The 24,573-nt window shown below is 45.4% G+C and overlaps 1 protein-coding gene across 1 annotated transcript; it reads right to left on the bottom strand.

Moving 5' to 3' along the window:
- Window positions 1-17,270: 17,270 nt before the first annotated feature.
- Window positions 17,271-24,067, bottom strand: LOC139838029 (uncharacterized). The gene is made up of 5 exons (XM_071827380.1): window positions 23,878-24,067; window positions 22,564-23,757; window positions 20,339-21,366; window positions 20,126-20,191; window positions 17,271-17,678 (listed from the first exon to the last, which is right to left on the bottom strand). The coding sequence occupies exons 1-5, from the start codon at window positions 24,065-24,067 to the stop codon at window positions 17,271-17,273; spliced, it is 2,886 nt and encodes a 961-aa protein (XP_071683481.1).
- Window positions 24,068-24,573: the final 506 nt, after the last annotated feature.

The following is a 24,573-nucleotide window of genomic DNA, read 5'->3' as shown; positions in this document are numbered from 1 at the left end:
GTTAATTAGGGTTTAGTGTTAGGGTTGGGGTTTAGGGGGCTAGGGTTAGGGTTTAGGGTTTAGGGTTATAGATAAACCTTATAGTGCTCCGATTCATATTACTTGATGATAATATAGATGTATCTGGACACATTTTAGTTATAGATACATCCATTTTAGCATCAAGCAGTATGAATCGGAGGCAGTAGGATCAGAAGTTTTTCTTGTATGGTTATTTTATTTCAAGTATTGATTTCCGTACTAACTAGCTAGTATTCTTCCAAACAAACTTTCAATTACGCTAAATTTCATAGGAAATCTAATGCATATCCACCCATTTGTATATACCTCTATATCATGTGGTGGAACCAAACAAACTATGGTTAGGGTTAGGGTTTAGGGTCAGGGTTAGTGTCAGGGTTAGGGTTAGGATTTAGGGTTTATAGGGTTATGGTTAGGGTTAGGTCTAGGGTTTAGGGTTAGGGTTAGGGTTAGGTTTAGGGTTAGGGTTAGGGTTTTTTAGGGTTAGGGTTATAGATAAACCTTATAGTGCTCCGATTCATATTACTTGATGATAATATAGATGTATCTGGACACATTTTAGTTATAGATCCATCCAATTTTAGCATCAAGTAGTATGAATCAGACGCAGTAGGATCGGAAGTTTTTCTTGTATGCATGGTTATTTTATTTCAAGGATTTATTTCCGTACTAGCTAGTATTATTCCAAACAAACTTTCAATTATGCTTAACTTCATAGGAAATCTAACGTAAATCCACCCATATGTATATACCTCTATTTCATGTGGTGGAATCAAACAAACTATGGTTAGGGTTAGGGTTTAGGGTTTAGGGTTAGGGTTAGGGTTAGGGGTTAGTGTTTAGGGTTAGGGTTAGGACTAGGGCTAGGGCTAGAGCTAGGGCTAGGGTTAGGGTTAGGGATAGGGCTAGGGCTAGGGGTAGGTTTAGGGTTTAGGGTTAGGGTTTAGGGTTAGGGTGTAGGGGGTTAGGGTTAAGGTTTAGGGTGTTAGGGTTAAGGTTTAGGGTTTAGTGTTTAGGGTTAGGTTTAGGGTACATGATGTGTCTATGTGAGGTGAGGTGGGGTAGGTGAGGTGGGATGCATGGGGTACGGTAGGGTCAATGTCGGTGTGGTGGGTGGTGTTGGAGATTGAGGGAAATGTGGGTGTTCAATTATTAGGTCCGCGGGAGATAGGATGGGGGTGGTAATCGGAGGTGGGGTGAGGTCAATGAACTTCGAAAAAATGTAGTGAACTTCCAAAAAAATCAACGAACTTCGAAAAAATGAAGTGAAGAAATAATAAGTGAACTTAAAAAAAGTTAATTTCCAAGAAAAAAATGAAGTAAACTTCAAAAATATGGACAAAACTTTCGGAAAATGAAGTGAACTTCCAAAAAATGAAATGAACTTCCAAAAATAATAAGTACTCTTCAAAAAAGTGAATTTCCAAGAAAAAAATAAAGTAAACTTCGAAAATATGGACATAACTTTCAAAAAATGAAGTGAACTTCCGAAAAAAAAGAAGTGAACTTCCAAAACAAGTGAAGTGAATTTCCCAAAAGTCTAAGTTTTTTATTTTTTTAAACTATTTAAAAGAAACACAAAAATCATTAATGGTTAAACAAGTATAAAAGAATATATAAAAACATAACTTTCGAATAATCTAAAACTTTAAAACTTTATAAAACAAAAAATAATATAGGAAATAAAAAATATTCAAAAAACTAAATTTTAGGAATTAAAAAAACTTAGTTTTAACAATACACAAACTATATATGAGGGGAGGTCCATATCTAGGATTTTAAGGTTCTTAATAACAAATCTAACAATTGGTGAATCACATGTCAATGATGACGTGGCATCCATGCTAACAAATCGATATGCGGACATCCGTTTAGTTTTGTTAGCATGTAGATGAGTTATATGTTTTGGAGGAAAATTTCCATCCATTTAAACCTCACACATTACAAATCCTTTGAATCCTCTCTCTCTCTGAAACTTGGTCTACTAGGCTCTGACAGGCCATCATAAACACGCTATCTGATTATCCACATCCCGAGGAAATAAGTTCTATTTTATTTTACATGACGCGGAGAGAAGTATTTGCTTGTTAAATTTCACAAAAGTTCCCTTAACACAAGAGACATCTTTAAAAGAGCAACAACTCAATTCGATGAACAGAAGTAGTATTACTAATAAACGATCATGAACACAAGCAACAAAGCATCAGAAATGTTTAATCGCGAACAAACGCAAGCGGTCGATCACAAGCTCACACAGATACAACCGTTTCTCTATGCTACCTAGGACAGCCAGAATCCTAGCATAAGATAACTCGGAAGGTAGGTGGCCACGGCAGCTCTAGCACGTACTCCAGCTCGACGCCCCCGCCCGGTAGCATGACCAACGAGGACGGAGACGAGATCTCGCCGGACTCTTTGTCGAATGCAAGAACGTTGTTTCTGACCGACCAGTGGGCGAACTGCTTGTTGCTCCCGATGAAGCTGATTGACCCCGTGGCCGTCCAGTAGTCCTTGCCGCATAGCACCCTGCTGCTACTCGTGGTGGCGTCGGAGGAGGTCCAGCGGCCACCAGAGGCGGGGGACAATGCGTAGGTCTTGGCGATGCCATTTTGATAGAACGCGCACATCACCCTGAAATTTGACAGACTGATGCGCGCCCTTGTGTCCTCGCCGTGGAGCAGGACGGCGGCGATGAAATGGCTTCCGTGGAACATCCCAGAGGGAGGGATCATCATGTAGCGACGTGCCAGGGGATCGCAGACGATGGCACATGATAGCTTCACCTAAGAACATCCATCTTCGGCGTGGTTGAAGTCCAGAAGGAGTAGGAGGCCGCCCCCAACGTCGGCGAGCTCCCATATGAGCTCGTCGTCTTTCGTCCGAGGGAGGAAGTCGAGCGCTAGATTCCTTGTGGTGGCCCCCATCCAAGGTGGCCAGGTAGAGGGAAAGAAGACATGATGATGGCCAAGCATACGCCAGCCGTGTGAGCGCTCGTCGATGAGGTAGCTGCCGACGACTTTGGTGGATGGCGCGCCATGGAGAGCGCAGAGGACGCGGAAGCTCTCGGCCACTATTATGTGGTGCCAGCGCCTGCAGGTCACAGCGACATGGACTAGGTCCACAGGCTTGGTGAGGCGCATGAACACAAGCCCAAGAAGTTCGTCCGGGATGGCGTAAGCCTTGTCCTCCATGGCGAATTTCCGGCTGGGGCTGTCGTCCCCATCTCCGGCTGGACCTATTTTTTTTTTTAATATCGACCGGGCAGCCCAAGCTGTAACGTACGAGTGAAAGTTCTAAGTGGAGGATGTCAGATTTTTTTCGAATATGACCATTTGCACGCGGCACGGCAGATGTACAAAGGAGGAGATTTTTTTACCAATGGTACTACGGCATATACAAATGGTAAGTAAATTTTCCTCCTAGTCCCCTACACATAACGGAGGTCGCAATGGAGTACTCTAGTGAGTATAGACTTGACTTGTCTGGTTAATGCCTGTCATGCCCAAGTGAACAGTTGAATGGCCCGTCGTATCATCCGTTGCCGTCCGACAAAGAAGCCGCCCTATGTATGTTATTGTTTCTGCCTTGTGCATAGAGATAAGCACATTATGTTATTTCTTCTGCCTTGTGCATAGAGATATGCACATACAACCCATGTTTCCGACTAGCGTTGTGCCCTGTTTGTTAAATTTATGTTGCATTAATGTATAAAATTTCCTTATTTCTTCCACTCACATATTGATATGTTGGTTGAATCTTACATACCATCTAGATCATGTATACAATAACAATTCCACGTGGTATGAGGCTTGAAAGCCAAACACTGGTTCAAATCCTTAGCAACACGATACTACTTAAAAGTAAATATTTCTTTCTTCCCTAAAAGAATATCATCCACGCATGTGTGTATGATGTTGCGATATGTAAAAAATCATCCTCCCTAAACCCTAGCCCTAAATCATAAACCCTAGTTAACCCTAACCCTAAACCCTAATAATAAACCAAGAGGTTATATATAATAGATATTAATTCTGTCTCTATATATAGTGGGACTATATACTACAAGCCCCTAAGAGGATGGATAACAACTATTAATTCTACAAACCCCTCTCTAAAGACATTCTAAACCTGACTCACACCCACTCATCAACTGATAAAGCCACTCACGCCAATACTAAACTACACTCATCCTACATATACCCCACACCCACCGTAGCCTGTCTCCTACCAACCTACCCACCCGCTTTCCGTCGACCCCCACAACCCCCACCACATTAATTCAGACCCCCACACGTACCCTACCACGCCTCACGCCGACCCTACCTCGACCCACGTACCACTTGTGCTAACCCAACCCAAACACCACATTCCGCTAAACCCACCACGAACCCTTCCTCCCACCGACCCAACCCACCTCCCGCTGACACCCATTCGACCTTCCACCGACCCGTGACCACGTATATACCTAGGTTTTATACAAGATTTTGACTAGCGGTGTGAGCTATTAATTTTGTAAATTTACGATGCATTAATATATAAAATTTCCTCGTTTCTTCCAATCACATATTGATATGTTGGTTGAATCTTACATACCATCTAAGATCATGCCATGCAATAACAATTCCACATGGTATCAAACTAGACAATCAAACACTGGTTCAAATCCTTAATGAGCAATACGATGCTAAAAGTCAATATTCTTTCCTCCTAAAAGAATAACATCCACGCACGTGTGTGCGTATGACGGTGCGATATGCAAAAAATGATCCTCCCTAAACCATAAACCCTAGTTAACCCTAACCCTAAACCCTAGTAATAAACCAAGAGGTTATATAATAGATATTAATTATATCTCTATATACGGTGGGACTATACTACAACCCCTTAATTAAGAGGTTGTATGATAGCTATTAATTATACAAACCCCTCGCTAATTAAAGACATTCTAAACCCGACTCACCCACTCAACTGATAATTAATTGAACCCACCTCCGCCATTAATAAATAACTATCCTCATCCATACCCCAAACCCACCGTAGCCTGCCTCCTGCCAACCTCGCCCACCCTGCTTTCCGCCAACCCACACACCCACTACTGCATTCCGACCCCACAGGTACCCTACCACGCATCCCGCCACGACCCCACCCCGACCCACGTACGTACCTCTTGTGCTAACCCAACCTCAACACCAAACTTCGCTAAACCCACCACAAACCCTTCCTCGCACACCGACCCGCCCACCTCCCGGAGACACCATTCGACCTTCCACCGAACCTAGACCACCCACCTACCATAGACCCCACACACCCTACCTCGGCCACCCTGTCGACTCCAACCATCCCATCTTCCGTTAACCCCGGCCACCCTACCTCCCGCTGACCACCACACATCCCATATATCTCCCTCTAACCCCCCAACCTGCCTTTCGTGGACCACGTACAGGTTTTGCAGACTCCGGTATAGTTGGACGCACCCATCGACACAAATTAAATCACACCACACACCTCACCTGCCAACCCCATACACCATGCCACACATTCCATGCATGGAGACCCCACATCACCTCAACTCTCTCCATTCCACCCACCTTCTATCAACCCGACACACCAACTTTCTGGAAGTTAATTCATTCCATTTTTGTTAGGAAGTTCACTATTTTTTGAAATTACCCTTCATTTTTGGGAAGTTCACTTCATTTCTTTCTGAATTTCACTTTTCATTTTCTGATTGCGCTGTCCATGTTCTCGAAGTTCACTTTTTTTTGGAAGTTCACTTTTTTCTTTTTTGAAGTTAACTTAATATTTTTGGAAGTTCACTTCAATTTTTTGGAAGTCTCTCAATTTTTTGGGAAGTTAAATTCATTTGTTCGAAGTTCACTACATTTTTTAAACTTCACTATATTTTTGGAAGTTCATTTTTTTTGAAAAGTTAAACATCAAATTTTGGAGGTTCGCTATTTTTTTGGAACTTAATTACTTTTTTTCCAAGTTCACTTAATTTTATGTGCAAGTTTGCTTCATTAACTTATTTTGGACGTTCACATTTTTTTTGGAATATATTCATATCTATTTTTTTTGGAAGCTTACATTAATTATTTTTAAGGAATATATTACGAAAACCACACATGAGGGTTTAATGAACTTTGGCACGTGCAAAATAAAAGAGAATACATAAGTGAATATTTAGTGTCCCATACTATTAAAAATCATTTTTTGTGTGTAGGTCATCTATTGTCATATTTTCGGATGAAACTTCACAGGCACAAAAGATATTATATAGGAGTATAGCACTATCTAGGCCCATGCATGGTTTTATTTTAGATTTTTTGAAAACTGGTAAGTCCGAACATAAAAAAAGTTAAAACTTACTACCAATTTACAAAGTGTTTGACCATTTGCACACGGCACGGCAGATGTAAAAGGAGGATATTCTTTTTACCAATGGTACTATGACATATAAAAATGGTAAGTAAAACTAAATTTCCTCGTAGTCTGCTACAGAACGCAGGTCACAATGGAGTACTCTACTGAGCATAGACTTGACTCGTCGTGTTAATGCCTGTCAAGCCCTAGTAAACAGTGGAATGGCCCGTCGTATCATCCGTTGCCGACCGACAAAGAAGCCGCTCTCTGTCAGTTATTTGCTTCTGCCTTGTGCATAGAGAGAACATAGAACAAAATCTTAAGCTGTTATAAGCATTTCCCCCCTTTTTGCATTAACCGCCCAGTAGCCTCTCTCCGGCTTACCCCCGCCATTCTGTGTTCCGCTTGCACGCCATTCCACCGTCTTCACCTCATCGGTCTAGCTATCCGTCCAGTTTCAAACTCGCGGCGCCGCTCGTACGCGTCTCGCAACATCTTCACAGCCTTCGAGCATGCAGCGGCGCTACCGGCTCTAGGGAAGCCTCACCTCCCTGAGCTGACTGGGCCAAAAACCCCATTGTCTTCAGTTAGTCGACCATGGACGGCGACAGATGAGCCAACCATGTCCGCGACTGGTCGGATATGATGGATCACATTCTTGAGGTAATCAATTCTCTATCCAGCCCGATGTGCGTGTATCGTATGTCCTATGCCGTCGCAGATCTGCACATTTCCTTGACACGGCTTGTGTCGCGAATCCCGCGATGTTTGTCCTTTGATCTTCCTTGTCTACTGCACACCAATCCGTGTACTTGGCCAAATGACAAAACTGGTAATGAAAACAAAGTGACGGAAGCCACCTTGATGCCACTAGATCATCCTTGTGAGCCAGCGCGCATCATACTCCCAGAGAGCGATTGCCACTAGGCTGGTTACAAGCGCAACTGGATAGCCGTAGTTTGTCGCGATAATCCGGTTGGTGAATTTGTACTCATGTACCAGGATTCTGATCCCGTCAATTCAAACGACACAGTTTGGTAAACCACCATATTATGGGCCATTCACGTTTACACATGATTTCACAATCACCGAACTGCGGAAGATTCATATTGCCGAGGCTCCTGAGTTCATCAACGGCAGGTGGATCTACAAGCTCATTGCCGTGTTCAGTCGTTTCATTGTCATACTTCCGATAGATCCTTGTTTTACTGGAATGTCCAATAAGTGGACTGCCTTACAAACACAAGTCTCGCCCTGCGAGAGTATGTTGACGCTGCGTGGAGCTATGAGCGCATCTTCGCGGTCACAACCTATACTGGCGATGTATTTGTGTGGGAACCACGTTCATACGGTTAGTTCGATATATACCACTACCAATGCGCAGTTCCTCGTTGTGGTAATGTGATAGTAAAACCATCTAACTTCATATTATTCTTTGGCTTTGTTGTGTGGTTTGCGCAGGATGGACAGCTAATCCACTGGTATTTGGGGCCCCAGAATAAACGATGATGGAGACGCTGACGGCCAACTCAATGGCCGCCTGGATTATTGCCGCTGGTTCCTGGCTTTGGCATTTCTTGATCAGAATCACCATCCATCACTGATATGGATATATATCCAGGGCACTCTAGCCAATGCGAAAGATGATACTCTTTATTTCCCTCGCCGGAGATTGACATTGTATCCATCTCTTATGTGCTATGTTTTCCGAATGCCAGATTTGGACGAAGAATTCCAAGGGCCTGACCAGCCTTCGGAGTGGGTTTAGGTAGAGGACCTCGGAGCTGATTCTCTCTTCCTGGGTTTGAACCACCCCTTAATGGGCAATCTTTTTGAAGATTTGGATTTGGTGGGGAAGTCAAGCTAGGTCTACATTTCGGATGATCGGGTAACTCTCAGAAGACGTGCAGAAGCGGATTGGATCGGGATGCACATTTCTAATGTACGACAACCTATGGGAGGGTTTTTCAAGTACAACATGCAGACATGGGGAAGCACACAGACGCCGATGTGGGTCGTGCCTCGTGTGGCGATGAAGAATCGAATAGGATGATGTTTGCTAATAAGGTTCCTCTTGTTCCAGCGTAGTAATTGCTCTTCTTAGTTAGTGGCATGTTCTATCTGGTCGCAAAACTTGTGTTAGTACTTTTCATTTTGTTTTGGGTACTCCTATTGTAACTATTTCGCACTACTTGGTGTTTGACACCTAAACTGAAGATATGTTGTTTGAAGTCCCTGCGTGAACGTAGTCTTGTAATGTTGTAGTTAACTGGTGTTGTAGTTTTCATTTCACGTCTTATGGCTGAACTGGTATTCTGTCAGGTCCAATCAGACATGTTGCATTCAGAAAATCAGGGCCATTTAGGGTCTTCTATCAAGAAATAATAAACCTGAATCAGGAGACTTCGAATAATAAACCTGAATCAGGAGACTTCGAATAAAGCTCCTGGCCAAGCTGCAAGATCGGCCACTTTAAACGTTCGACGAAATGCAACTTTCTTTTCCAGGCAGTTTTGTTGATCAGACATTCAGACGTCGTGTGGCCTCACCTGGCTATGATTAGAATAAAAAAACACCACTAAAAGATGTACGACCATCTCATGGGCTAGGTCCTTCCACATAGAGGTAGCCCAACTTCAGCCCATGAGGTCCAACCCACTTGTATCGTAGATTGCCTCATTGAGATAGCTAGCGGAGGCGGACCCACCTGTCTGAAATGTCTCCAAATATAGCATTCATATTGGCGGGGTTCTAGAAATTTTGAAACTGAGGAAATGTCCCTTCTACCCGTGAGTCCCACAAATGTAACATCTGAACATGGTATCTGAGGACAAGGGTATTCTAGGACTTGTTACCCAATGTGACCATAACCCGCGCCTAGCCGAAATGTACAGAGTTTTCATCCAATCGAAAGATGAACGAACCCTAGATCGGCCTCCGCCTCCGCCTCCCCCTCCGCCTATATCCACCATCGCCCTTAGCCTACCTCTATGTCCCTCTCGCCGTACACATCGATGCTGCGCTGTTGTTACATGTGGTCGTCCATTGTCCCGGCAACGCCCGCTAGTGCAGTTCCTATCCATCTCCGATAGGAGATCTATGCGCACCGATAGTCCAACAATGGTGATACTATATTTTTTGGCTCCGAGTTTTTTCTATTGTTTCTAGATGTTAGCGGCTGTTTTGCCAATTTGCTATGGACTAGCTAGTTGGTTGTTCAACTGCGCTTATATAGAAGCTTCGAGTAGTTAGTTTTTTATGGCAGGCACCGTTTCAACCTACCTACTGACTGATTCTGATGTACTTTTTTTGTTTCTCTACGAGTAGTGTCGCCTCAGTATGCTTCAGTGAATAGATTGAGAGGAATACCCACCTTTCTTAGCTGCGATAGGAATCTCTGTGAGCAGCGTTTATATGTACCCTTTTGTGTTCTGTAAAACTAGGGATAAAACTATTGGGAATTGATATTAGGGGCTTGTTTGATTTGTAGGAATTACATACGATTCTCAAAGGATTTTATTCCTATGGGTTTTTTGTTCCCTAAACTGCCGTTTGATTTGTAGGAATAGAGCCTGTAGGATCATTTCCTACCAACTTGTCCTAGCCTATTCCTTTAGGAAACTTTTCATTAGGTGAGAGCTCTTGAAAACATTTCTACGCTAGCTGAGTGAGTAACTGCTAGTTTTTTAAAGATCCAACTTGAAGTACTAATATTGTAATTATTGATAGTTCCTCTGTTTTTTCTAGGTTGCTATCAAACAACAACTCATACAATTCCCACAGGATTTAATGAGACATGCCATACCAATCATAAATTTTGTCCTATCCCTCTATTTTTTCTACCCTATTAATCAAACAAGCCCTAAGTTGTGCCGAAATAGTCTTTTTCGCTGAAAGAACTACCTGGTAGATCATGATTAAGTTGATTTGTAGTCCCAAACACGAGTGTTTCTGCTTGATTTCTTCCTTTTGTTTGTTACTCTCATACACATAATATAGGTTTCAAGCAAGCTTCCCATACAAACAACTAGTACAAGGGGACACTCATCAACGAAGGGCGGCAAGAGAATAGTGGCATCCCAGACACCTGAAGGTGATAATGATCTTGCACTCTCATCACAAGATGTGCCCAAGGCCTTCGCTGCTCTCTCGGCAGCTAAGGTGTAGTTCCTCCATTTCCACTTGCCTTTTCATATCTATATTTGATTGTGGAAGCCAATTAATTGTTGTCCTTCTCGCTTCAAATTGACTGATGTTGTGCTTCTTACTAGGGGACGAAGAAACCTACTGCCAGCAACAATAGTAGGGCTAAACAGAGGCCTCCAGATGGAATCTCTATGAAGCCTGGAACGAAAAGACCATTAGCTTTGCAATCACCGGCTGGATCTGAAAAACGTAGTTACGGAAGTGCTAAATCACGATCTAAACGGTGTAAAACAGGTCAGAGCCCAGTGCCGCACACATCCACACTTCAAGAACATTCTCTTGTTGAAGGTATTTCCATAAGCAAACTGCATTTACCAAGCTGTATTGTCAAGTGCTTTAAATACGGTTTAGGATAGCTTTGGTTGCATGATGGCCACACACAGACTTCCTCCCTAACACATGTAATGATGACACATGAGAAGCCCTTACTACTGAACTCAGTGATGAGTCAACTAAGATTCACAATGCCGCTGAACGCATGTTTCCTGTATTTAGTGTGTTACTTCCAAGTGTACCACCATAATGTACTAAATATTTGTTTTTATATATTGATCTAGACCCCAAAGAAGATGATCTCGTTGGACGGAGACACAACATGGAAAAAGGACCCAAAAGGATGTCCCGACCTCTGCGAGGCAAAGTACCAGTCTTCATTCCAAAAGGGAAGACTATGCCTGAGGCAGCTTTCATCGCTGCAAAGTTTGCCAGAGAATGCAACAACGTAGTCAGGAATCATATGCATGTGCGTTCACATTGGAATTACTACAAAGATGATACTGGGCATCTCGCTGACTATTACAGTGAAGTTGCGGTATGTACGTATTGATGCCCTTTTCTCCCTTGTAATGTTTATATTAAGGGCTCCTTTGATTCATAAGAATAGTGTAGGAATTGTATAGGATTTAGATCCTATAGGATTTTTTCCCACACTAGTTGTTTGATTCATAGGAATATATCCTATAGGAATAGTCCTGTAGGAATTTTTTAGTGCAAATCCTATAGGAAATAAACATGCGGTCATACCTCATGAAAAATTCATTTTGCACAATTAAAGAGAGCTCATCTTCATATAGGATTCAACTAGGCATGACATAGCAATCGTATGTTTTCCCTATCCCTATGATTTTCCTATCCTATGAATCAAAGGAGCCCTAAGATTCTAAATTTTGGAGATATCACTCTTATATTCATGTTTGTCATGTCACTAGTCCAAGTTTATTGTGGACATAAATGTGTCAGCGGTAAAAGCGGTTTGTACAAAGCTTCTTCAGAAAGGCCTTCGGCAATGTAGGCACCTCCTAAAAAATGAGTACTTTTGGATCATCCCACCCGGAAGAAAGCCCCATTGCATCGATGAGTAACGATGAATGGAAAGCGCTTGTGGACCACTGGAATAATCCCCAAACAATGGTCAGTTCCTTTTCTACAACCAATTCTTTGCCTTGTACATTATTATGTCTATAGTTAATAGTTGTACCATTCGTGCAGAAGATACGTGCTAACGACAACAACAAAAAACCGTGCAATGGTCCAGTTTCATCAAGCAACTGGGTCGCGCAGCTATGCAGTGCATCTACAGAATTTGGTAAGCCAAAAATTGTCTGTAATTCAACGGAATACTGTGATGGATGTTTCAAGTTTCTTGTCTATTTACTTTGATTTTCGCTTAATGCATTTGTGGATAATTCTACATTGATCACATTCATTGCGCTACAATGTAATTTACAATTCTGTGTTGGCGTATGGTATTAAGATTTTTGTACCATTTCCATTACTTGATGTTTTTGCCAGCTTCATGTGGCTTCTGTTTAATTATTTCATGGACAGCTGCAGGCCGATTGAACTAAAATCATGTATAAGCTTTTGTGCACATTGTACCCTTGTACCAGGTCCACGTAGAACCTGCAAGCTTGCTTCATGTATGTCTATTATTTCAGGGAGACCCGTACAATAATAAAGAGCCCACTCCTTTGGAAATATTCAAGGAGTGCCACTTCAGCCGGAAAAATGGCTTCTCCACCACAGTACAAGATGCAATTGTAAGTAAGCTTTTGCCTCCATGTAAGTTGAATGATGTATCATGCTGCTTTTGATAACCTTTGATTTTCTTAATTGCAAACCAAGGCTGGAATGGAAAAGCAGCTCTCTGAACCTAAGGCAGATGGAGGACAAAAGAATGAGGCCCATTTGTATCCGAGGTCCTCTCAAGGAATATATCCAAACCTAGTTTTCTTCGAAATGCAGGGCTCGTGTGTTCCTCTGGATCAAAGATTAGCAACCTGGTTGTACGTCTGGAGATAGAGAAGGGGGGAGCGCAGAGCTGCTGGATATTGTGAGCAGTCAGCGTGATCAAATGGATGAGCTTAGTAGCAAGGTAGAAGAAGGAGAAAAGAATCATGCAATCATGGAGGCAAGGATTGAACAGTTAATCCAGATAATGCTCACGCAAAGTTAGTAATTCTAACCCAGGTAACGTGGTGACCTGGTGGTGCAGTGTTCGATGGTTGAACTGTTTGGTGATGCGGTGGTGCTAACTGAAATGTCGTTCCGATGCTGCTCATTGGACAAAGATTGTACGACATTATAGATACAATGCGAATTTTACCTGTAATAATATGTAGGCGCCTGTATTTTTATCCTGTAGCGTTCTGTTCTGCAGGTTTGTGTGAGCCACTATTGGGCCCGAATGTTTATTAGCCGGTTTGTTCTACCCAGGTGGGCCGCTAGAGACACTATTAACATGTTGTAATAATTAGTTGGGCCGAATTTTTTAAAGTGGCCGTCTTTGGCTGGGTTTTTTTATATCCTAAATGGGCCGCCGTAGCCCATAACAGTGTCAACGAAATGGCCTGCCATCCTCCTGTGGGCAATAATCAAATTTTATTGATGACGGATGACTGGGCCTACTATATGGGCCTTACTTTCTGTACAATTGGGCTTCTATTCATGGGTTGCAGTAAGTCATAATGGGCCGTACGTGATCACTGAGCGAAGGCCCAACGCAAGGGAAGTACAACATGGGCTGTAATTTATGCAAAATGGGCCAAACTAGACAGTAAAAACGGCCCAAACCAACTGCCACGTGTCCGTTTTAGATTGGCCAACGTGTCTACATCAAATCAAAATGTGGCATGAGCGGTCATTCGACACGTGTCGAGCTAAAACATGGCACACGTACGTGTCTTTACCTAATTGGATACGTGTCGGTTGCTTATTAGTCGGCATGGAAAGTACAAAGTTGCCACGTGTGTGATGACATCACGCGACAAGACTGACACCTTAATCATTGGTGTGACAACATAATCATTGGTCTGGCAGAGCCGACACCATGGTCTCCGCCAGGGGGTACTGCCCATATGATGGATATCCGCTGTCACGACTATGCGGGCCGCCTGGGCTTTGGGCTTTGGTAGGTCGTCATGGATCCATGACGGGATTTTCTAACCATCAGTATGGCCATCTGTGACGCGAGATCCGCCACGGTCATGCAAACCATCAGAAAGACGTGTCCATGACGGATTTTTCCCCTTCACTGACGAACTAAAATCGTTATAGACGAGCCAAATGTTACTAGTGACTTCTTGACGTTGTCCTTTGGGTCGATGTATGCGTGTATGTAGCAAGGAGCGTTTAAATGCTCCGCTAACGGTAGCTCAGGCACCCGCGGACCTTGATCCCTCTAGTTACCTTGACTACCTCCGGAGTTCGGACCCACTACGATTGTTATCATGACGATCATCACGTTGGTCACTGCGCCGATCATCATGCCAATCATCGCGTCGATCTGCGTAGCCTGCCGCAACGATGTTAGCATCGCCGAACGTTTTGTAACCGCAATCTCTCCTCTTCTTGCGACGATCGCGTTGGTTGCCTAAATCGTTTAGGTGCTACTGATCATCTTCTTCATCATCGTTGCGCGGGCGTGGCTTCCGTACGTGGTCTTCACCATCAGCCCAGTTGTTAGCAATCTCCATGAGCTTGGTGATAGTTTCGGCTTCTTGCGGCCGGGTTCTTCGATATAGGATTCCCGTCGGATGCCATCGCCGAAAGCGTAGATTTCCCTATCAACGGAGACATCTTCGGTAGCGTTCAGAAGTTTAGTGAAGAGCCTGATATATGAACGCATCGACTCCTTTGGCTTCTGGTGGAACTGGCGTAGCTCTTCAATCCCGACGGGTCTCTTGTATGTGGCTTGAAAGTTTTTTACGAAAGCGTCGACCAGATCTTTCTAGGATCTGATAGATCCTTTCGGCAGGCCTCTCAGCCATGCTCATGCTGAGTCCTTGCGATACAATTGCAGACATTGCATCGCCGCCAATTGATTTCCCTTGTGCAGAATCACGGTCTGTAGGTAGTCGTATATCCATGACATCGGCTCCTCCCGACCGTCGTACTTGGTAGCGTCACTAGGTGTTGGCTTGAATCTCTTCGGTGGCATCACCTCTCAAATCTTGTGGCTCGGGCAATCAGCACCGCGGAGTTCACCGTTGTGTTCTTGGGTCTCATCAGAATCATCGCTGTCAAAACTAGCACGTGCAGCGCATCGATGGCGAGCTTTGTCGATTTTGCTCTGTGTGATATAGTCGCGAGCATCCTTCGAGGAAGAGCGATGCTGAGAACCACTGTCGTGATGCGAATATTTTTCCTTCCTGGGGATGAGCTTGTCACCGATGATTCCGAGACTTTCCAGGGCACCCGATGAGCTGGTCTAATCGGATTATCAGGCATCGGCTGATTATTGATCAAATAGGCTGCGAGATTTGCAGTTGCTCCTTTGACAGTTTTGGGCCTGAGCATGCCACCGTATCCATCGCCATGAAGGTTGTGTATGCCTCCGAGAGGCGGGGGATGCATGGGCGGAACCTCCCGGACCCCTGGTTGCTTTTAGAGGCACTCTCGAGAGAGGATAGCCCCCTTCAACGCTCGCTTGATAGATCGGCTGCTTGACAGCGTTGATCAAGGTCAGCTTCCTCCTTGGCTAACCGAGAATGGTTCTTCTCGAGAATAACATGATAAGCGTTGAGGGTGCCTATAGATACTCCGACGGGGAGGAGGGTGTTGTTAACCACGGCGTTGCGAGCCGCATCCCACTCTTCCCTAGAGACAAATAAAGTGTTGTTGGCGTTGTTGTCGCTGGCCTCGCCATCTCGTCGTCGCTCGGCGTTGGCGCGCGGGGTGTGCTCACCCGTAGAGATCTCGGCTCCTGTTTAAGGGTTAATGATGACATATATTTGGTGATGAGCCGCTTGCACCGTGGTCAGGGGGTGGAATTGTTATGTTCATCGGTGCTTTCATCATTGGAGGAGTACTTGATGCCACATACGAAAGCAGAGGCGTCCGAGCCAAGTTCGTGCCTGGTGTCGCAGTCGAGGCAGTAGTATGATGTCAGATCCGATGACCCAGAGCCATCTGACCCGACAGACATGGTGGACATGGTACAACGTGATGGAAAAAATGATGAACATGTTGGATTCGACGTTGGTGCAGCCGATAGATCGGCCGCGGTTGGTGATGAAGCAATGGACGTAGCAGTCCATGACGTCATGGCTGTTGCAGCGCCCGAAGTGATCAGGTCCAGGAGCCGAAGAACGCCACCAGAGTTGACGCGGAAGTGGACGCTCCCGATCGTCATGTCTATCCCGCCGCGCAGGCCCGAGAAGGCCAAACGCGGCACGTCGGCGTGAGGAGTGAACTTGAAGGACCTGAAGCGGATCGAGTTCCCCGAGATCGGCGATGATAGAGCCGATGGTGGCGATGATGCCACCGAAGGTGCAGCCAACACGACTGGAACAACTGATGAAGTGCCTTGTACCGGCAGGTTCCCCGTAGACGGCGCTAATTCACGAGGGAGCTCCTCGACAATGGCCACCATGAGGAGCTTAGGGTTGACGGAATCCTGCAGGTTAGCACGAGACATCAGATACCAAATAAACAGAAGGCGAGATTTACCCTAGTTTGGGGCCCTCGATGAGGTAAAACCCTTACTCCTGCTTGTCTTATCTTGATTTATCGATGAAAAAGGGTTACAATGGGGCAGCCGATAGACTACGCTATGGTGAACTCGCCGGAAGGCAAAGTTTCTAGGGTTGGTGTATGATAGGTTGTGTTGGTTGCGTAAGTGTGTTGTTCGGCAGGCCCTCTCCTAGCCTTTATATAGGAGGTCAGGTCCCGAGAATCCTGTCCGAACTCGACTACATTACATCAAGGTATAATCTATCATTTCCTTTATGGACGTCTCTTTGCCTTGTTCGTCAAGAGTTTGTCTTCTTGTAGGTCTTCTTCGTTGCAACCGACGTATGGGCCCACTTTGGCTCATGACAACCCTCATGAGCCCCTTGTTGGGCCGGAGGAGGTAGGCCAATGTTGGGTACCCGAAGGGTAATTCCCACATCACCAGAGCACCCCAAAGTAGATTTGAGATTTCAAAAAAGCGCGCACAAAGCAGATGCGCTTAATAGAACTGCATATTTAAAAAAAAAATTGGCGCGCAAGATAGAATTGCATTGCATTCAACAGTTCATGCATACATAAGCTAAATTCGGCTACATTCAGCCAAAAGCAACTCGAATTGGGCTACTATTCGAGCTAAATCTCACCGCCATGGCAACCTAGTACCAAAACTTGGCTCTGGGATGCTCATCGGAGCCCTGTGCCGTGGCGACGGTGCGTCGGCGGCATCATCACTCGCCGTCGCTGCCGAGGTCGATGAAGATCTTCCCCTGCTCCTCCGCGACTAGCCGCCACTGCCCCGCCTTGTCCGCCTCACGATGGCTCATCTTCGAGACGCGCCCGACGACGGTGTCGAGGTGGCGCTCATACGTGAAGTCGCCGGGCGTGAGGCCTGCTTCCTTGCCGAGCTGAGGAGGCGCTCGAGCTCCGCATCGTCGAGGTAGTCGCCGGGCTTGAACGCGGGCGTCGGCGCGTCGTCTAGCTCCATCTTCACTACCAATGCCATTGACGGCGGCTGGCGGGAGCTCGATGATGACGACACTGCGGAAGGGGAGGAGCCGAAGGCTGTGGCGGTAGCGCTCGAAATCGCGTTTGGAGAACGCGGGCGGTGGCACGACGCCGTTGCGGTACCGGTACGACTCCCAGATATGTGCCGCGTTGGAGACTTGGAGCGTACCATGTCCGCCTCCGTCTTCTCGCCGGCGCACCCGCCCCCGCCGCCCTGGCTCGAGCTACCACCGCGCTCGATTCCGCTTCCGTCGTGGCCATCATGGCCGCCCCCGCATCCGTTGGAGCTGCGCCTCGACACCATGCTCGCCGACGGGAGGAGGGGAGGCTGGATCTACGCGCGTGCGTGCCGATTGCTCGCCGGCGGAAGCTCGATTTGTCGTCGTTGGGAGGTGGAGAGGTGGAGGAGCGGATGGGGTTTGGCCCTCATCGGCCACGCCGACCGCCATATATACGGGCATTTCACGCGTTTGGGCTGCAGGCTGGATTCATTTTCCAGGCCATACCACCAATGTGGTATATAGTCTAACCCAAAAAAGAAGCGAAACCCCTGTATCAGTCCAACCTAACGTTTTTAGAGCATCTCCAGCCGTCTCCCCGACGAGGCCCCCAGGATGGCGATTTGTCATCCGGATTAGGCCTTTCATCCGTCCGGAGAGCCCAGGCCATCCTCTGCCCCCCCAGGGAGCGCTCGGGGACTCCGGACGAGAGAAAATCGCGGGAACCATCTGGTGGCCCCGACCTGTCGGCGACAATGGCCTAGGTTTCTACGGCAATACCCTCGTCTTCCCGATCTATGACACTACCCTCGTCTTACCGATCTACGGCAATACCCTCGTCGAACTTTAGCTTCGAACTCTCAAGTGGTGCAACGTAGACAAATTATATATAATTCGAATAAAATTACATATAAAAACTTCAAAACAAACTTAAACTACTTCTTCTTCCTAGATGGCCCCGCCTCATCGTCGTGCCGGCGACGCTTCCGGCTCGTCACCTCCTCGTCGGAGGAAGTTGAGTCCTCCTCGTCGTCAGCGTCCTCAGCCTCTTCATCGTCGTCCTCCTCCTGCTGCTGCTCCTCCTCCTCTTCCTCGGCCTCTTCCTCGGCCTGCTCGTCGGCCTCTTCTTCCTTCTCCTCGTCGTCATCCCATTCGTCCTCGCTGGCCGGTGGGGGGGATCGTCGCTGCTGGACGATGCAGTTTGATCCCACCAATGGCGCCATCCAGGCGGCTTTCCCTCGATGTCGGTGTCCGATGGCCAAGAGCGATCACTCATGGTTGACAGAGGATGGTGATGAGGAGAGAATAGATGAATGTCGTCGGCCGTCGGAAACCGTATATGTAGGTCTCTCGACGAAGAGAGCGGCGGTTGCTCTTCCGCGGAGTTTGTGCTCCATTACGGCGGTTCTCGCGACGAGGCCACTGCGACGGTTCCCGACGAGGCGTTTGGGCTCCCCAGACCACTTCGCGGACCATTTATGGCGGTGCAACGCGTCGAGGCCACTCCGACGGTTCCCCTTCCCAGTGACTGCACCGTCGATATACACGCGGTGGGTGAGCGTCAGCAGGCGACCATGGGATCGCCGCTGGGAAAATGTGCCGCCCCAAGCCACAAAATACGTCCATCCGACGCTAAATAGCACCGGATTTCGGCCTGGGGAGCCCTAACGGCTAGGGATGCTCTTAGGTCGATATGGGTATCTCCTAGAGATGCTCTTAGGAAGATCGGTAGACTTAAGAACACAAGTCTTTACAGGCTTTGATTACTTAAAGCCAAGCTGAGTCAAGACACTGCAACACGAAGTTGAGTCTCAGGCTGCGGGGCCGGAACGGAGCGAGTGAATCGGCGTGACACACGTTCACCGCTGAAAATTCTTTTGGAAAATAAAATTCCGATGGTGATGGTGTAAATGTGTAATAATAAGCTAGCAATTGTCGGCAACAGATTTTTCCCTATCGGCAGCTCTCAACTTGTCCCATAAGCAATAAGTTCTAGTTATCTGGTTATAAGGATTAAAATAGTATATTATTGCTTAGTTGGAGGAGATATAGGAGGAGAGAGAAGAAGAGTGGACTCTTATGCAAGAGCCAGCTCTAGCACGTACTCCTAGACACTTTGTGAGAGTAAAATGTGAGTTATAAATTGATAAAGTACTACATTTTTATAGCTCACTAAAGTATATTAGCTATAAAATATTGGCTATAGATGATATGACATTTAACTTATAGCCAGCAGCTAACTACACTATTGAAATTGATTTAATCAGCTGAGTTTTTTTTTTTTTTTAAATGGATAATATATTAGGCAAGCAAGCCGCCTCATTAAAAACCTTCCAGTCCCCTTCAGTACCCTGGAAGGAAAAGAGTGCGTATGGAACTTGCTGCCGAGAACACAAGTATAGTTACAAGCTTGTGAGCAGAGTCACATCCCTAAAAACAAAAGGTAAAATAAAATCCGGGGGTTCATCCACCCAACTAAGAATCTCCTTAGAACTAAAGGCAAACCTAGCTAACTCATGAGCCACTTGATTAGCCTCTCTATTACAATGCATAAACTGGATATCCATAATTTCGCTTGCCTTCTGGAAACAATCTGCTAAGATAGCTGTGTAAGGACCATTAATATCCATCTCTCCCATGCAAGCCTGGATCAATACAAGAGAATCTGATTCGATAATACATGAAGAACACCCAAATTTGTCCAGAAAGTCCAAACCTTTCAGCATAGCATATGCTTCCGCAGTCGTTGCGCATAAGAGGTTCTCCAAAGGGCACGCCATGCCCCCCAAAACCTTGCCCTTCTCATTTCTAAGCACAGCTCCCGCCGATCCCGAGCCATTCACCATGTAAGATGCATCAATGTTCAATTTGAGCATTCCTTTTGGAGGTTTCTTCCAGACTATTTCTTTAGCAACCTGTGCACTCGCCGCCGCTTCATAATTTGCCGTTATTGCATTGATTGCGAACACAGTATTTTTCGGTGGACTAACAGTCTCACCCTTTACAAATTCCCTTCTTTGCCACCAGATGTACCAACTAGCCACAGCTATTATTTCATGAGAGTGCACTTTATCAAAATGTGTAATCTCTTTTTTCGGCGATCTTAGGATATGTTCCAAGATAACTGAACCTGACCGATCAACCTTCATAGCTTGCTCAATTTCCTCCATTAACCGCAATTCTGTCCAAACTTCCTTTGCTCTCTTGCAACTGAACATAATATGATTAATATCCTCAGGCCCCAGTTTACATACTGGGCATTGTGGTGCAACCTTGATGTGACGGTCTGCAAGAATAGCCATTCCAGGGAGAACACCATGTAGCGCCTTCCAAAGGAAAATTTTCACCTTACTTGGGATATTCAGCTTCCACATAATCTCCCATACAGGATTAATCTGAGCCGACCCTTGGCCATCTCTCCTCCGGACAGTATGTCCGAACTGGTGATCCCACTCCATGTGATATGCTGACCTAACAGAAAAGGCATAATTCTTTGTTTTGTTCCAGGCAACAAAATCACTTTGTAGATTCGGACTTAGGGGAATACGTAAGATCCTCTCCGCATCAATTTGCAAGAAAAGAGAGCGGACAAGCTCCTCATCCCAAGTATTTGATACTGGATCAATCAGTTCATTAACTTTCCTTACAACAATATTTCCCCTCCTTGAGCACACCCTTCTGGTCGGGCTCGAAGGGATCCAGTGGTCCTCCCAAATATTAACATTCTCCCCCGTCCCAATTCTCCAGATATGGCCTTTTTTAAAAGTCCGCAGCCCGGCCAAAATGCTCTGCCAAGTATATGAAGATCCTTGTTTCGGTCCTGCATTTAACAAACTCGAATGCGGATAATATTTAGCCTTAAGCACCCTAGCACAAAGGGACTCCGGATTAGAGAGTAATCGCCAACTCTGTTTTGCTAGCATCGCCATATTAAAAGTATGAAGATCACGGAATCCCATCCCTCCCAAGTTTTTCGGGATACACATCTTCCACCATGCAAACCAGTGCATCCTGTTCCTCTCTTCTGTATCTCCCCACCAAAATCTGGCCATAGCATCATTGATCATTTTACATAATTGCTTTGGTATCTTAAACACTCCCATTGCAAAAACAGGAATAGCCTGACTAATAGCCTTCAACAAAATTTCCTTGCCTCCCATAGATAAGAATCTTTCCTTCCATCCTTCCAGCCTCTCTATAATTCTTTCCAATAAATATATAAAACTGTCAGTACGATCAAGGCCCACCATGGATGGCAAGCCTAGATATTTATCAGATATGGCCTCGGTCATAATATTTAGCTCTTCACAAATTTGCCCTTTGACCTCCACTTGAACGTTTGGGCTGAAGAAAATACTACACTTCGCCTCACTCACCATTTGTCCCGAACTTGCACAATATTGATCCAACACCTGTCTCAACGAGGTTGCATTAGTTAAATTCGCCTTCATAAGTATTAGGGAATCATCAGCAAAGAGTAAATGGGAAACTGATGGTGCATTTCTGCACACCCGAACACCTTCAATACCAAGAACCTCCTCTCTATGAGCCAGGGCAGTAGATAACCCCTCTGCACAAATAAGAAATAAATATGGTGATAAGGGATCCCCTTGACGAAGCCCCCTAGTAGGAATAATTTCTCCCGTTTCCTGATCATTATATCTGACTTTGTATCTCACCGAGCTAATACAAGCCATCAATAGCTCCACAAAATCCTTCCGAAAACCCAGCCTTAGCATCATTTGTTCCAAGAAATTCCACTCCACACGGTCGTACGCCTTGTGCATATCTAGCTTTACCGCACAAAGTCCCTCCTTCCCAATCTTCTTATTCTTTATTTTATGTAAGCACTCATATGCTATTAAGATGTTATCCGAGATCAGACGACCCGGTACAAAAGCACTTTGAACTTGTGAGATAATGTCATCTAGAATCAGCTTCAGCCTCCCCGCAATCATCTTGGATATGACTTTATAAAGAACATTACAGAGGCTAATTGGCCTAAATTGAGTAATACTGTCTGGCGCTTCAATCTTCGGTATCAACACAATAACTGTGTCATTCCACCCCGCCGGTATGCACTTCTTATTGATCGCTTCCAGAACCTCTTCAGTAAGTTTGGCACCCAAAGTATTCCAACATTTTTTGAAGAAAAGGGCGTGAAGCCCATCCGAACTAGGAGCTTTCATATCTCCAATTGAAAACAAGGCCTTTTTTACTTCTTCAGCTGTATAGGGTTTAAGCAGAGCAGTATTCATTTCTTCTGTCACCCTCGGCGTTACCAGCTGCATCAAAGTCGGATCAGGCTCCGCCACCTCGGTGGCAAACAAACCCGCAAAGTAACCTGAAATATGAGGATTCAACTGTTCTTTTCCCTCCAGAATATCACCATTTACATTCTTCAGTTTTTTGATCCTGTTTCTCTGTCTTCTACTAGAAGCAAAATTGTGGAAGAAATTTGTGTTTTTGTCTCCAAACTGTAACCAGTTAACCCTACTTCTCTGTGCCCAGAAAAGTTCCTCTTGTTCCAAAAGTTTCTCAATTTCCTTAGCTAGCTCTTTTTCTCTTGCTAAATTCACATCTGTAATATCACCACGCGTTAGCTCTTCAAGCTCTCTTTTAACAGACTTGATTCTGTTCTGTGGCTTTTTCAGAACTGCTCTATCCCATCTATGCAAACTATCATGCACTAGGGCTAATCTGCTAGCTAGCCCGCTCTGTTCCAAATGTTCCGACGCTTGCCAAGCATCATCAACCACTTCCATGAAATTTTTCTCTTTCAACCAACGAGCTTCAAACCTAAGAATAAAAGGACCTCTGCTTTCTTGAATTTGTTCTTCACCAAATTTCAGAAGAATAGGCCTATGATCAGAGCGTTCATAGTTCAAGTTTTCCACTATAGCATTCGGAAATTTTAATCTCCATGCATCACACGCCACTGCACGATCCAACCTTTCCCTAATAGCTCCTCTATGCCAGGTAAATTTGTCTCCCATATAACCAAGATCCGAAAGACCACAGTCAGCCAAGGTATCTTGGAACGCCTTCATACATTGAATTGGTCTCGGTCTGCCTCCCTCCTTCTCAAACTGGTACAAGATCTCATTGATATCACCCATCACCACCCATGGCATTGTATTCACGGACCGTAGCTCTCTCAAACGGTCCCAAGTAAGGTGTTTATCAGCCCATCTAGGTTCACCATAGAAACCTGTAAACCTCCAGATATTGTCCTAACCAGCACCAATAAAAACATCAATATAGTTCATGGTTTTATAGCGTAAATTCAAAATAACCTCCTTTTTCCAAAGCAGCAATAAACCTCCCTTACGAGAGTCACTGGATACTATCTCTTTATGATCCATATGTAATCTCTTCCTCAGACACTCAGCAGGCCACTCATCTAAATGTGTCTCCATCAAGAAAATAACATCCGCACCTTGGCGCTTCTGGATATCCACCAGCGCCGTAACGGCCGTGTTCTTAAGAAAGCCACGGCCGTTGAAACTTAGGAGTTTCATTGCTCCCGGACAACCTCCATCCCAGAGGTCGCCGATAAAAGGTTTCCACTATTATTAGTGGTGTGTTGCTCTTCATCCATTCTTGTTCTCTTTGGAGCCTGGACTTTCCCCGGGGTACCACTCGATTTATTCCCTTCTTCACTGTTGGCATTGTCAAAAATACCAACCATATCAGATACTTTCCCTTCAGAACCAGTAAGCAACAATGTGCCATCCTTGATCATTGGGTCAGTAAAGCTAAGCCTTTTCCTGGAATTAAATTCCTCTCTTGCACCCTCAGCAGCAGAACTTCCACCGCCAACACTACCCCCTGTCTGGTTTACCCAAGCAAAAGGATTATTCTCATTTCTTCTCCCCTGCCTCTACCACCAAAGGAAGCACGTCCAGGTTCTGAGCCCCGGCCAACACCCCTTCCACGTCCCAAACCTCGACCTCCTCCTGCTAATATAAAATCCCCCCACTCAAAAGTAGATTCATCATGTACCCCATCACCACATTCCTCATGC

Source organism: Lolium perenne, chromosome 3, assembly GCF_019359855.2.
Source record: "Lolium perenne isolate Kyuss_39 chromosome 3, Kyuss_2.0, whole genome shotgun sequence".
In the NCBI taxonomy this organism is placed as follows: domain Eukaryota; kingdom Viridiplantae; phylum Streptophyta; class Magnoliopsida; order Poales; family Poaceae; genus Lolium; species Lolium perenne.
The sequence above is the reverse complement of the archived record's forward strand: the minus strand, read 5'-3'. Positions and strand labels throughout refer to the sequence as shown.